Raw genomic sequence first — 15,517 nt, forward strand, 5'->3', positions numbered from 1 at the left:
ACAGTGGCACCATCCTACTGCTCTGCCCTGGAACATTTGGCAAAGGTCTCAAGGACTGGCTTACCCCGGGCTGGCTTTACACAACATGGCTCTGAATTGTTGCCGAGTTATCCTCGATGCAGAAAAACCCCAGGAGGAGGGTTCCTTAGCATCCTTGGAGGTGCATTTCCTAGACTCAGCCAACCATCTCAGGTGAATAGCTTGATGAGAGTTTGCTGAGTTGATGACATTGGAATCTTCTCACGATGGCCAGTGGACAAAACGGGGACCTAACAGAGGCTTGTCCATGTACCTCCGTGAGGTAGCAGGTTCCAACTTGCAGTGAGTAGGAGCGAGCGGGTTTCATGAGACTGGGAGCCATTTATTGAGGCCACTGCCCAGGACCCTGGGCACTCGGTTCCTCCTCGACTGGACTGACCCTGAGCACAAGCAGAAAGGCAACCAGTTCTCTGGCTTCTCTACCGGCATGGAGATTTTAAATGGAAGGGAAGTTGGGGTCAGCCAATAAAGTTCATTCAGCCTACTAAAATATATCCACCAAGTATTCTGAATTTCCTCAATGTCATTTTTCCTTTTAGTTATAAAGTTATTTTTTGAACTTTCTTTAAAAAAATATGAGCCTTCTCTTGAGAAGACAGCTCACTGTTGCTGATGGCTTAACCTCAGGGGTCTGCAGCCCAGCTGCATATTAGAATCACCTCGGGGACTCTCGAAAGCACTGAGCCTCAGCTACATGGCTGAACAATGGAATCAGACTCCCCGGGGTTTGGGCCTGGCCGTGGTGTGGGGACAGCTGTGAAAGCTGCCCTGTATGAGTCTAACGTGCAGCCAATGTGGGACACTGATGCCCCAAAGGAACAGGATCCCGAACAGGTAAGTCGTGGTGAGAGGACCACAGGGGGCGAGGAATAAAAGTGTCAGAGTCTGGACAGAGGCAGGAAGTCGCACGGATGTTTATTTTAACATTCTTCTGTCACAACCCACAATGCAGCTGTTTCTGTGTTTGGTGGTTTGCCTTTATGAGTATATCCTAGTCTTAGGAGTAAGATGAGCACAAGGGTGGGATACTTCTCAGAAGGCATTTCCCAGAAGGCATTTGGGAACTTACTTAGGCCTCTTTAGGTACCTTAGAATGGGGCCGAAGCTTTGTTTTGTTTGGCTCTTAGAATAGACCCGTTATATGCAATTTTATTGCTCAGATAAAGAAATTTTATTAAAGATATCACTAAACATAATTTATTTTTGTAAGTTTGTAAGAGTTTTGGCATGAATAAACTCACAAACTGTCCAAGTTTTTTTTTAAAGTACTGAGGTTGTGACTCTGGGTTTCGAGGATGAGGTGCACAGGCCACCTGTGTCCTGCGTCCTCTGGGGTGGGGAGGAGAGCAGCAGGGGCCAGCACTGGTCACACCCGTGGACACAGTTAACTTAGTCTTTTGTCCGTTGGCCTGAGCAGCTTCTATTCCCCACTGAAGGTGGAAAAGGTGAGCCCAGTAGGGGAACTTGGTGATGCAGCGGAAAACCACAGGAGACCCTGCTTGCAAGCTATTTTCTAATCCCGGCTCCATGAGCTTTGAACATCACATCCCATTAGCTCTTAGTAGGGCTCTTTAGGGGTTCACCACGGGGGTCGATTAAGTCATATAAACGACACCCCAGGGAGCAGAGGAGCCTGGAGAGAAAGAAGCCCTGTGGCCAGCCGGGGACAGAGTGAGAAAGTGTGGATGGGACCCGAACCCCAGTGGCCCAGCTCCGCTTTCCGTGTGCCAGGCAGTGGGGCCCCGGGTTTCCACACGGAGCACCGCCACCTCCAACAGACGTGCTGAAGCAAGTCTAACACGTGCGCTGTCTGCTATTCTTGTTGTTTGGATACAGATATCGGAGTCACGGTAGCTTTCACCCCGAGGAGACCAGGTTGGTACGGGGGTTTCTGTGTGTCTCTCCACTCACCCCGGGGTGGCCCTGGGAGGGGACTCAGTGGATCCTAAGCCAGAGTCTCAGTCACTGTGGGACGTGGGAGGGTTCCCACCCTGGGATCCCGGGCAGACTGGAGCCGGGGGTGTGATGGTGCCTGCCCTGCAGACTTACAGGTGAGTCTTCCTGAGGTACTGGCCAATGCCACCAAATGGGCTGGAACCCCCTGACAACCTCTCGTTTGTAACAGTTGGTAATGACGATGTCTGCCTGGTGATACGTTGTAGGAAGCCTAGGAGACAATGCATGTGAAATGGTGTTCCTGGCACGTACTGAATTTCAATACGTTTGTTTAAAAATGTTACATGCATTCAGGGGCATATTCTAACCCATTTCCTTGTCATCAACATTGCAGTAATTTGTAGCGGTTTACAAGCATCGTTTCCTGTGTTAATGTTGCCCCGTGAATCAGGTCAGAAGTGTCCTTGTGCCACATGTGAGCACAACACGCTCATCCAGCCCCCACGTCCTGGCGAATTAAAGCCCCTGAGCTGAGTCTCGTGTCACCGAGTTACCCAGCACGCCAGTGGCACCATCGTTCTGGGCTGGTGGCTCTGTGTCCTCTCTGCTGTGGATGTCATGGGCCGAGGAGGAGAAATCAGGTTTTATCAAGAAGGCTTTTCACGCTGGGTGTCAGGCCGGGAGTGCCCCTGACAACTGACTCGGGTTCAGGCGACCACCTCCCGTGCTTGTGGAACAAACGTCAGCCCGCCCGAGGCAGCCGAGCTGGTGGTAAATACTTTGGGCAATTCTGAAGCATTTCTCTGCGCCCCCTGAGCAGGGAGTCTGAGGGGCACCCAGACCTGGCCTTTTGGAGCTGGTCTTCTCCGAAGCAATTACAAATCTCTCAAAGTGACTCCAGGCATCAATATCTTTTAAGCTTCCTCGTGGCCTCTAGTGGGCAGCAGGGCCAGGGGCTCTTGGTTTCGGAGACCCAGGAGCGCCTGTCTGTAAGAGGTGGGGTGCCTCTCCCCCCTTCCTGCCCAGAAGCAGTTTCGGGCATGCCCCAGTGCCTCAGTCACGAGCCGCCCAGCGGGAGACTCAGAATGCTGAGGCCATTGATGGGGAAGATGTTCCTAAAGGAGCCTAATGTCTCCCTCTGGTAGATACTGCCATTTGTCAGAAGCAATTTCCTATTCGAGGATGGAGGTAACTCTGCCTTTACAAGTAGTCTGCAGGGACCATTGGCCAAGCTCCCAGGAACTCAGCTTCTGCCCCTGTGAAAGTCGTGGTAGTGAGCTCTCTGGGACCACAACGGGCGATTCAGGGTTTGGAAGGTGCTGGCCGTGGGCCCTCAGCCTGGTGACTTTCCTTGGAAAACAGGGTAGTGAGAACTATTATGGGAAGTTTCCTTTAAGAAATTTCAGAAAATGGTAAGTTGAGGGTTGTTAAGCGACCTGTTTAAGGTTGCAAACTAGTGCTGGGGTCGGAGCCCGGGCAGTCTGGCTGTGGCGTTCCTGACCTGGGCCTCCGTGCTCTACCCCTCCTCCTCCCAGACTTGTGAGCACAATGGAAAACTCTCCTGGTCGGCCGGTTGGTCCAGGGCCTCTCCTCCCGTTGTCCCAGAATGGCAGGAATGGAGGTGGACAGGGTCAGAACCTTTGCTGCTCTCTCCCCACCCCTCCTCCAGGCCTCCCCTGCTCTTCCGCCCCCTACCTCCTCGGACTCAAGGCCAGGACTCTTCCTCTGAACTGGGACTTCCCGCCCCTCCATACAGAGACGGCTGCTCTTTGTTCGGTCTCTCAGCCCCAGAAGGGGATTCTCTCAGGAGGCCCGCAGAGTGTCGGGATGCGTTTACCGTCTGTTGGAGAGAACGGACTAGGCCCTCTTCCAGAGATGGGAGGGAGGCTCCCAATGGCTTCCCGCCCAGGCTAAGAATAACAATAATAATAGTAGCTGACCTTCAGGTCCCATACCCCGTGTTAGCTTCTGCGTACTTGTGGTGTGACCCCCATGAGTTCCAGGGCCTGTTGACCTTGGAAATGGTTGGAGAGCTGGCTCTGGAGAGGGTGTTCATAATGCTCAGGGGAACCAGCAGGCTCAAGGCCACCAGGCTAGAGCCTGGGTTGTGAAATCGGACAGACCTGGGTTCCAGTGGTAGCTCTGACTCTTGACACTGTGTGGCCTTAGACACATCACTTACCCTCTCTGGGCCTTGGCTCCTCATCTGTTAGATGGATAGGGGAGGGTTGCTGATTGGCATCCTGATTAAATGTTGTCATTTAGTTTGCATGTGTACACAGGTGAGTGAAGAAAATTGGAGAAGTACTGGCTAGTACTGTTAGTATTAGGGTTAGGCCTCATTTAAGTGCAGTTTCTTTTCTTTCTTTCTTTAAAAAAAATGATTTCTGTTCCTGTGGGGTTTTCCTGGTTTCTAGACAAATGGAACTGCCTGGATCCCTGGGTGGGTCATCCCAACACCTGTCTTTCAGTCCCCGTCCTGGGCAGATGGGGAGGCTGGTCAGCTTCCAGGAGAATTCAGTGTGTGCGTGTACACGTGTGTGTGTGCATTTTCTCCTAACACATCTAAATGAGTCAAAGTTACTATGACTGTGTTCATGTTTTTCTTCTTCTTTTCAGAAAGGGGATGTTTGGGAAGCTGAAGAAGAACAAGAATAAGGCAGAGAAGGGGTTAATCCTAGCCAACAAGGCTGCCCAAGGTGAGGTTTTCATGGGGGTGGGGGACCTGACCTCTCCCCTGGGGTCTATGGGCCTTAATGAGTGGACAGACCCCTCCTTGGCTGAGAATTCCCTTAGGGGTGAGGCGGGAAAGGTGCTTCCTGCTGGGTCTTCAGACCCTGCCGATCACAGGTGTGGGCCAAGGCAACCCGCCCTAGGATGGCTGGTCACCTGGTCTTCGGGCCAAATGGGCGGAAGGGACCCATGAAGCAGCAGCAGCTGGATCTGAGCTCCTGTGTCTTCTGCTCTAATATGCAGTGTGGTCCAGGATGCGTCACTCAGTGCCTCTGAGTCTCGGTCTCCCTTTGTCAAAGAGACACAACATGGGTCGCCGAGTTGACCTCACACGGCCAGATACTTATTTACTCAAATTAAAGTTCTCAGGGAGTGGGTAGGAAAGGCTTAGGGTCTTTCCTGGTGTCCTCGAAATTATGACACTGTGGTAGGTCCTGGGGACACATGCTTGAATAAGGTCCTCCTTCAAGAACATTATGGAAAGTAATAGTTATGAGACATTTAATGAGACCGTGATGCTTTCTACTTGACATTCATCATTCATTACTCTAAAATGGAGATTCCTCTGCCCCTGGTTTACAACAGAGGTTCAGAGAGGGTGAGTGGCTTGCCCACAGCCTCACAGCTAGGAAGTGGAGAAGCTGGCTCCCGAGCCTGGGTCAGTCTCACACCAGAGCCTACGCTTCCCCGCTCCAGCTAGGAGCCCTCCCAGCACAGGGGAGGGAGGAGCATGCTGCCCGAGATTGAGGGCCGCCAACCACAGGTGTTTCGGGGGAGCTGGCTCCTGTGGCTCCTTCTGATAGAGTCTTCAGCCCACAAAGCAAACAGGGCAGAGAGAATCAGCCCCCTCCTGGAAAGTAAACAGCGCCCATCCTGCTGGCCAGGGGCCACCCTGCAGGAGGCTGACGAAACAGAGTCCATGGAAGTGAGTCCGCATTGGTGTTTCCTTGTTGGGCTGGCCTCGGGGGTTATGGCTTTTCTGGGTGAAATGTTTTCAGATTCTTGAAGTCTGTGGCTCTTCTGTTTGTGTATTTTGAGGCACACTGGCTATGCCCTAATTTTCTAAAATTCTAGTTACCTCAACTCCTCTGTTAATTGGTTACCCGGCAAAGAGTTCTTCGGTACCTCCCACGATCCCCCATTCATTCGTCTGCTCCACAGACAATGGAATGTTCGCTGAGGGCTGGGCACTCTGCTGGGTCCTGGGTGCACAATGGTGAACACAGGGTGGTCTAGGAGGGGGCAGCTCTGTGTAGGTCTCTTCCGTTGGCCCCTCCGGATCTACTCTGCACCCTTCTCCACCTGCTCTCTGTCCCGGGAGGCTAATTTCTGTGGATGTTCCACCCAGGTCCCTTCCCTGTGGGGTGCTCCAGCAGCAGGTCTGAGAGAGGGAGGAGTGTGAGGTCGTGATTGGGGTCCCTCAGCTGAAGACTGGGCGCTGCTCCTAATGGGGAAGCTGACCGAAATGTCTAGGTTCTGGTAGCTGCTCTCTCTCCTCACTTTGGGGCGCCTCCAAGGGCTAACAGCTTGTTGCTGTGAGCCCCAGCAAGCCACAACCCTCTGTGGTGCTCCCACACCCATGCCTTTGCAAAACAAGGCCTCAGGTGGCCCTGCTCCGGATGGGCCATTCATTATCTATCGGGGTCCTGATGAGGCAACTGCGTTACAAGTTGAGAACAGAAGGTCAGGAGAACAGACGGTGTACTGCACCAGAGGCTGCAGACAACATTGTTCAGACGGTCAGAGGGGGGTTCTCTGGGGAGGCACCATCTGAGCTGAAACTTCAAGGGAGAGAAGCTGCCTGCCAGGGGTGGGCAGGGAGGCGGCTGAGACTCCGTTAGAGGGAGGCCTGTGAAGACAGATTCCAAACGGGAGAGAGTTTGTTTTCAGTTCCTGTCTAGACTCACAGGAACTGAGACAGGCCCGTGAGGCCAGACAGCACGATGGCAGGACAGAGGGACAAGAGGGCTAGGAGGAGGAGACGAGAGCCACACTGAGGAGTGAACTTCAGCTTCATTCTAAGTACAATGGAAGGAAAGCCACGGAAGGGTTTTAAGAAGAGAAGCCCCCCCGAGGCGAGCTTTGTTCAGACGGACTCTCTGCACACTCTGTGCTGAGTGGGTTGGAGAGAAGACGTAGGAACCTAGTCAATGAATGAATGCTTGCATGCCAGCCCCAGGGGAGGCGGACTGCCTTCCTACCTCCCGGGTCTGTGCCACCCTCCAGCAGGTGACCTAGGGGGAGGGGTCAGCGTTTTGTTCCGTCTTTCGTCCTTGGTGTGTAACAGAGCACAGTTTCTGGCATGTGGAAGTACAGAGGCATGTTCGCTGCTTACATTTGGTCCCCATCCTTGAGGCCTCTGTTGCCACGTGAAGGAGAAAGACTTAATTTTCTCTTGCTGCTACCGGAGAGCAGCCAGGCGCTGGCCTTTTGTCTGGCATCCCTGCCGGCGGGCTCCTCTTTTGTTTCTCTGGCGAGAGAAGAGTCCGCGGTGACTGTGTCCATTTGGTCACCCTTTCCGCGAGTACTGAGCACCTGCAAAGGCCTGTGTCCCCGAGCCCCTCTAGCCCGGGGGATGCATTACTCCGCCTGCTCTCTGGCTCGGCACTGTTCTTCTTGGTTCCTGATTACAATAGAACCAAAATACTTTAAAACTGGAAGATGTTTAGAGATTATTAAGTTGACAGGTTGGCAGGTTCCTGGAGCCGGGGGTTCTGAGAAAGAGCTTCAGGACATCTGCAGAGGGTGGTGGGAGGCCCGTGGGAGGTGCCCTGCCCGGCATTTCACCCCCTGGCCCCTAGAACAGTTTGGTATGCATGGACTTGTGTTATTTATTGAAGATGGATATAAAATTACATTTGTGAAAGAATATGTTGCTCTTAAGAGGTTTAAAACCACTTTTTCTTATCTAATCCTTTCATTGTGTAAGCAAGGTGGGGGCAGGGAGCCAAGAAATTCTGAGTGACTTACCCCAGTCACCCAACTTGAAATCCACACAAGGCATACCGACCACGTATCCGGCCAGTATGCTGCTAGGGGCTGTCCACAGTGTGTTTAATTTTCCTAATAGCTCTGCAGGGTGGAAGCCACTAGCGTTGCTTTGCTTTAGGGGTGAAGAAAACAGGGCTGAAAGAATTTAAGTAAATTGTCCCAAGTCTTAGAGCCAGAAAATGACAGAGCCGGGATTTGAACCCAAACCGTTTGGAGTCAGGTCTTTGCACTGCACCACGTGGAGTCTCTTCATGTCAGAGAGTGTTCCATCCCCTTTTTAGTTTTTGCCAAAAACCTGGTTGAGATGTGCTTCTCAAGATTTGCTACGCAGTAGAACAAGCTGGAGAATTTATAAAACTTTTGATATCTAGGCAACATTATGAATACATTAAATTAGAATCCTCTTGGTGGGGGAAGGGGACGTGTAAAGAACATGTTTAGAAGTTTTCTTAACATGTGTGTATTAGTTTCCTATGGCTGCTGTAACAAATACCACAAACTTGGCGGCTCTATTCTCCAGGGGAAACAGAGACCAGAAGTCCACCATGAGCACCGGCTGGTGTGGCTCCGTAGACTGAGTGCTATCCTTTGAACCAAAAGGTCACTGGTTCGATTCCCAGTCGGGGCACATGCCTGGATTGTGGGCCAGATCCCCAGTAGGGGATACATGAGAGGCAACCATGCAATGATGTTTCTCTCCTTCTTTCTTCTTCCCTTTCCCTCACTCTGAAAATAAATAAATAGAATCTAAAGAAAAAGAGAAGTCCACCATCAGTGTCACTGGGACCAATCAGGATTTGCAGGGCCCCACTGCCTTAGGAGAATCTGTTTCTTGCTCCTTCCAGCTTCTGGTGGTGGCAGCAGCATTCCTTGGTTGGTGGCAGCATCAGTCCAGTCTCCGCCTCGGGGTCACGTTGCATTTCACTTTTGTCCCGCCCCCTTTCTCTTCCGAGGATGCCTGTGATTGCTGTTAGGACCCACCTGTGTTTTGCAGGGTAATCTCCTTATCTCAAATCCTTAATTTTCTCACACCTGCAAAGATGCTTTTTCCAAATAGTGTCACATCTACAGGTTCCAGGGACCGAGACCTGCTATCTTTGGGGAACATTATTCAACCTACATCACCTTGCTACTCAAAATTGGCCCCCAGGTGACCTCGCTGTTAGAAACCCCAGACCTGCTGAGTCAGAATCTGCATTTTAGCAGTTTCTCAGGAGGTCCTGTGCACATCAAATGTTGCCAATGAGTTTCAGAGGGAATAAATCACTCGTCTACATCTCATTGTGGCAAGCTTATGACTTGAAAATGTGTCTTTTAATTCATACTAAAGTTTTCTTTCCGTAATACTATGCATTTAAATACACACTTTATTTGGGAAACAGAAGGTGTATATTCTTTTAGAGAATTAAGATATGTGTCTGGCTTTCTGTCAGTAATGTGTGAAGTTTCATTCTAGCAAGGGCCACCTTCTCGTTGCCTTGTACCCTTGTGGCACAGCGCTGGACACAGAGCGGAGACCCAGATCACCTCTACCTGTATACCTAACAAGGTTTTTCCTTCTTTTGGACTCCTCTAGATGGTCAAGGTGAAGCTGGAGCACCAGAGGAGGGCCCTTCTCTCCAGGAAGGACCGAGAGGAGATCTGATTTATGATGACGCGTCTATCCCTCCTGTCCCCTCGGCTCTTCCAAAGAGAAGGTATGTTGGTGCGGGTACTAAGCACACATTTGCTGAGCACCTTCTCTGTATCAGGCGTGCCTGCAGGCTCTGGGGCAGGGACTAGCACCTCGTCACTGTCTGCAAGGAGGCAACGGTCTAAGGAAGATGAAGTATGTGTCCTCATGTCCTGTTTTGTCTGTGGCAGTCCCAGCCTCTTGATCTGGGGTAGCCTTTGGCGGGCCAGGGGCCTGGCTCTATGCGCTTCTGGTTTTAAACCCCCCGAATTTAGGTCCAAGTGTCCCTCAGAGTTCAGGAATGACAGCAACAACAGGAGACAGACTCAGGAGCTGTCCCTCACCTGCTCTTTAATTCACCGATATGCTAGATATCTTGGCTCTGTGTCTGTCCCAAATGAGAAAGTGCTTCTTACACGATTCAACAAAAAGTCAGAGTGAACTGGCTTTCTGCGTGCAATGCGTGGTGTCAGTTAGCTCTTGACGTGCACCAAATGACCCCCAAATTCAGTGGTTTCACAAAACCAACATTTATGATTGTTCATGAGTCTGTAAATTAGCTGGGTAGTTTTCCAAGTGCCAGATAGTCACAGATTCATCGGTTATGTGTCTGTGGTCATTTGGCAGCTCTGTGGGTTTTAGTCTGGGGGTTGGCTGGTGGTGCCAGGCCCGGGTTTGCTTCAGCTGGGACCCCTGGGCTCTCCTCCAAACGGTATCAGATCCTCCGACAGGCTCGTCTGTTCCAATGGTGGTGATGGCAATATTCTGAGAGAGAGTGGAAGTGCACGGGCCTCGTTTGGGAATTGGCAAGTCAGTGCATTCTATTGACCAGTGCAGGTCATGAGACCAGCCCGCATCACTCTAAGTTACACAGCAAAGAGCATGGACACGAGGACGCCGACAGTTGGAGCCAACAGTGCTTTCAGCCCACCGTGGTTGTTTACGGCAGTTTCTTCCTCGTGATAATTCCTCGTGCCACCCATCTTCTTTCCCAATGAGTGCCTCTCTGCGTGGCAGAGCCTGAGTTGTCACCGCAGCGCCATGACAGGAAGGCCGTGCGTGTGTGTGAGGGGCAGAGGGCCGGTGACCAATGGGAATCAGAGAAGGTGGTATCGCAGAGGCCGCCCTTTAACAGAAGAGGGAAACTGGCATGAGCACACTTGCTGCAGTATCTCCTCCCCCTGCACGGCCCCGTGACAGCGCCCAACCCCCAACCCCCGAATGGGGAGAAATTTCAATTATTTTTAAGTGGCTTTTAAGGGCTTACTCACCCTCTGTTTCACCAGGTAATAGCACTGAACGGAGGAAAGCAGGACAAAGAGAACTAATGAGTGGCTGACTTTTCTTTTCTCCTCGGTCAGAACATTCTCCATCAGTTGAAATTCTACCCACCAACTGATGCTCAGTTCAGATCCAGCTCTGTAGGGACATCTTTGTTGCTGGCCCCGGCTCTCAGGAACTTCTCTCTTCTCTGATCTGTGGCATTTTTTTTTCCTATGACACATTTTAGATTTACCAACTCTCTCTTTATGTGCTTGGGTCCTCTGCCCTGAATAGACGGCTAGCGTTTTGAGGGCCACGATGATAGTTTTCGTCTTTGTTTTTCCTCTGAGGAAATCAGAGAGCTTTCCCACAGCAAATGATTGGTAGAAATTTGCCGTTTTAGCCCTGGCTGGTGTAGCTCAGTGGATTGAGCGCGGACCTGCGAACCAGACGATCGCGGTTTGATTCCCAGTCAGGGCACATGCTTGGGTTGCAGGCCAGTTTCCGGCAGGGGCCAGTTCTCTGCAGGGGATGCATGAGAAGCAACCACACATTGATGTTTCCTTCCTCACTCCTTCCCTTCCCCTCTAAAGATGAATAAATAAAATATTTAAAAAAAAGAAATTTGCCGTTTTATTAATGAACACATGCTTTTTGATATCTTTCCTTCCCTACATGCATTATCTCCTTGAATCTCCACGCAGCAGGAATGATCATTCCACTGTCAGATGAGGAAGCTGGGGAGCACAAGCATTGCCATTCGAATCAGCTTGACTGCAAAGCCTTGAGAGATTTTTGCTCCTTTACCCTTTCTCTACTGGACTCAATTATCAGGGGAAATGGAGTGAAGTCAGATGCAAGGTGGCGTTGTTGGAAGACAAGAGAATGCATTTAAAAGGAACTCGGGTGCAGTTCATTTCCTGCCGGTAGCTGCTTCTGGGACAGGATTCTTCATCTGTCTCCGCTGTTAGCCAGTCTTCGTACTCAGCTGTGGGCACAGCTGTTTTCAATGACTTACGACAGCCCCGATACAGGAAGTCTTCCAGAATGTGAAATCTCACTGAGACAGCATCTTGGTTCTTCCTTCCGATTTTCTCTTTTATCAACTTCTCCAGATGCAATCGTGGGACTCAGAACCGTATCTAATGGAAACGGCAGAGTGGTCCCGTGGAACGGACCAGGCAGGAGCCGAGGGACGTCCTTATTGAGACCCAGCCCTGCTGCTGCCTTGCTGAGGGGCTTCGGTTTCTCATTCTGTGAAACAAAAAATAAAGAGTACTGGTGATCATGTACACAATGAGAGTTGACATTTATTCTTGCCAGGTCCTGGATTAAATGTGTACATGCGTTACCTCATTAAATTCTAGCAGTCACCTCATGGGGTTCAGTGCTATTGTTAGCTCCACTCTTAGGATGGGGAAACTGAGTCCCGGAGCAGTTAAGTCACTTGTCCATTTATACTTATCTCCCCGAGAGATGTAAATAAGGAAAGAGAATATGTGATCCAATACAAATAGAAGTACTTAGAAATACCTAGGGAAATATTATCATGGCTTATGGATCTAAAATATGTCCCAACCTGATGAAATATGGTTGTTAAACTTCCTTTTAATAGATCAAAACTGATGACTAAGATCCACGATGGGGAGGTCAGATCCCAAAATTATCAAGTAAGTGACTGACCCCTCCTACCAGCCCCACCCTGCCCCCCTCCCCTGCCCCCTCCCCTGCCCCCCTGCCCCCTGCAGTGCTTCCCGTGTGAAGCCAGAGCCAGGTCCCCAGCGCCTACGCTGCCTTGTGTTGCAGATTGCCATAACCATCACCGAGGCCCGCCAGCTGGTGGGCGAGAACATCGATCCGGTGGTGGTCATTGAGGTTGGGGACGAGAAGAAGCAAAGCACGGTGAAGGAAGGGACCAACAGCCCATTTTACAATGAAGTAAGTCACACAGGTCACCAGCGTCCTCTCCACTGCCGCTCTCTGGTATTCCGGAGCCAAACAGAAACCCCTGCCCCTCGTAGACCTCCCGATCACCCGCTTCAGCCCACAGCAAACTCTATGAGCCTCCTTAACAAACAGCCCCACGACACTGAACAAAAAGATAAGGAAAAGGATAGGTAAGAAATTCCTATGCATTTTAAATACATTACTGTGTTTTTAATAAGACCCATGTTTGTATTTCTTGCAAGAGCATTTCATTCATTATAAGCTCTGGGTTTATATTAAAAAATGTGTTGGATGCTGGTTGATGAGAAGGTACATTCTTTTGTAGAAGAGAGACACTGGAAATGTAATCATTACTTTTGAAACCGGCATGCTCTGTGGGAAAGTGATATAGAGGTATTTTTCTAAGCAGTGTAAAAATTGTAAAGGAAACCATCAAAGAGGGATGTGAAGCTTCTAAACACTAAATACTCAGACATTCTCTTTGGAAAGTAGAAAAGATTACACAGTATAAAGATGGTACAAGTTATGAAGAGTGTAAAGTGATATTTGATGAGAAATATGTGTCCCACTCATCTCTGATCCTTAATTGCCGAGTCCTCCTGCTCCCCGAGGACAGCCGGGGAGCTGTCCCCGAGGACAAATGTCCGTTCTCGCGGACATTTGTCTGCCCTTTCAGAGATCTCTCAGGCATGGACAATGCAAATACACATTGTAACCAAGTGGGAGCATTCTACACACTGTCCTGCCCTTGCTGTTTTCACGAAACAGCGGGGACTGGCGGTTAGCCTACATCAGGCCGTGTGGTTGGGTCTCATTTTCTGCTGTTTGCTGTAGAGTTCCCTAGTGCAATCGATGTGCTTTAATTTACGAAGCCAGTCAGCTTCACAGTGATGGATATTAAATTTGTTTCCGTCTTTGGCTACTACTTGTAATAATACTTATATGGCGTAACTGGGACAAAGAGTACGTGCATGTAAAATTTTGGGATCTCCAAACTGCCCTCCAAAGCGGTAACAATTTACCCTCTAACTGTGTTCAGNAGGCATGGACAATGCAAATACACATTGTAACCAAGTGGGAACATTCTACACACTGTCCTGCCCTTGCTGTTTTCACCAAACATTGGGACTGGCGGTTAGCCTACATCAGGCCGTGTGGTTGGGTCTCATTTTCTGCTGTTTGCTGTAGAGTTCCCTAGTGCAATCAATGTGCTTTAATTTACGAAGCCAGTCAGCTTCACAGTGATGGATATTAAATTTGTTTCCGTCTTTGGCTACTACTTGTAATAATACTTATATGGCGTAACTGGGACAAAGAGTACGTGCATGTAAAATTTTGGGATCTCCAAACTGCCCTCCAAAGCGGTAACAATTTACTCTCTAACTGTGTTCAGGAGTGCTTGTTGTCCCTTAGACACTGTGAATTATCAAAAAATGCAGTAACCTCCTAATTCCTTTCCTGATGGGAAAGGTAATTGAAAAGGAAGGCAGAGAGAGTGCGGGCAATGAAATCCACAGAAAGCACCCAAATCCCGTCAGAGCTGTTAGAGCTGTTAACTTCCTTCCTCTCTGCGCCACTCCTGCCTCTGAGCATTTACCGGGAGCTGAAGAGGCAGCTGTCCCCTTGCTGGTCCTCTCACCACCTCTGTCACAGCTTTGGCACAGATGGGATGTGAAATCATGTGTATGAGACTGATTTAATGCAAAGCTCTGCAGATATGTCATTTATTATAATCAGTAGTTGCTTCATGCATACAACTCCTGATCTAAATGACATCGCGTGTAATCCGTTGGAACCCAGATAAAAACAGAAGTGGAAGTAAAAACCTTTGTGACAGCTTCTGACCCTGATTTTCAAGCCCTGAGTGCATTCAATGTTGAAGGAGCTGGTTAGTAGGGGCTGGGGACTATTTCCCAGCTAGAAAAATGTGTGCAGGCCCCGAGGTCTCCAGCACCTGTGTGAAGCAGTTAAGTCTGAAACGGGAAATTCAGCAGAAGGCAGTAACCATTGGAACTAATTTATTGGTCCAAAGGAACCCGCAGCACCTCATATTTTAGGGAGCGTAGAATTTCATGAAGGTGAATTTTGCACATAAAAGAAATTCTGAACACAAAACTTTAAAAAGGTTTGAACGCGTGTATGTGAAAGACTTCCTAAGATGTTAGGCGTTTTTCTATTTTTTTAAAAGAAGGCAGTGGTTCTGCTGTGCCTTTCACTGGCACCAGGGACAGCCGTTTTGAAGGTCACACTGTAACACAGGATGACATCGCTCAGTGTCCACATGCTGGTTTTTCTGTTTTGCCCCGATATTGCCCTGAGGTTTTTCTGATATTAAAAGCGGGCTGTTAGTGTGTTAACGGTCCCTTCTCTCTTTCCTAGTGGTGTCGTGTTCATCGCTGGCGTCCTTGGGTCATTCCTCCATCCCGTAGCTTAAATGAAATAAGGAAAGAAAGGAAGGAAGAAAGGAAGGAAGAGAGCAAAATAACCTCGTAGTTCCGCCTCTCCCAACACCCATCAGTTCTCAAAACTAAAAACCCATAAATAAGAGAAAGAACCTTTCTAGTTTTCTGCACCTAAATATCATATGCTCTCACCTGTAAAAGGTGCTCAGTGAAGTTCGGATAATAAAATACCCTGTCCCCAAGCCCCTTGTGGGAGAATCAGAAGCCCCAGACGAATGTAGCTTTGGCCCCAGGCCCAGTGATAACTAGCTTTATGTCTCTCTCTTTCTTTTTTTAAAAAAATATTATTTTACTTTATTTTTATTTTTCAATCACAGCTGACATTCGATATTATTTTATATTAGTTTCAGGTGTACAGTGTGATGGTGAGATATTTATACAATTTCCCTCTATAAGTCTGATACCCACCTGGCACCAGGCGTAGTTATTACGATGTTACTGACTGCCGCATTAGGCCATGTCTAATGCACACTTCTTTGCCCAAATTTCTGAGGCAAAAATGAGGATGTGCATT

At 49.4% G+C, this 15,517-nt stretch overlaps 1 protein-coding gene across 1 annotated transcript in view; it reads left to right on the plus strand.

Moving 5' to 3' along the window:
• Nucleotides 1–1,878: 1,878 nt before the first annotated feature.
• Nucleotides 1,879–15,517, plus strand: part of FER1L6 (fer-1 like family member 6) — a 104,516-nt gene continuing 90,877 nt past the window's right edge. Inside the window, exons 1-5 of the mRNA XM_037048486.1 lie at nucleotides 1,879–1,914; nucleotides 4,555–4,634; nucleotides 9,236–9,356; nucleotides 12,210–12,264; nucleotides 12,401–12,532. Of these exons, the coding sequence (XP_036904381.1) occupies nucleotides 4,562–4,634; nucleotides 9,236–9,356; nucleotides 12,210–12,264; nucleotides 12,401–12,532 (381 nt within the window). The 5' untranslated portion in view covers nucleotides 1,879–1,914; nucleotides 4,555–4,561. The remainder of the gene's footprint in view (nucleotides 1,915–4,554; nucleotides 4,635–9,235; nucleotides 9,357–12,209; nucleotides 12,265–12,400; nucleotides 12,533–15,517) is intronic.

This window comes from Sturnira hondurensis, unplaced genomic scaffold (genome assembly GCF_014824575.4).
Source record: "Sturnira hondurensis isolate 20B ecotype Veracruz unplaced genomic scaffold, ASM1482457v3 Scaffold0006413, whole genome shotgun sequence".
Taxonomy (NCBI): domain Eukaryota; kingdom Metazoa; phylum Chordata; class Mammalia; order Chiroptera; family Phyllostomidae; genus Sturnira; species Sturnira hondurensis.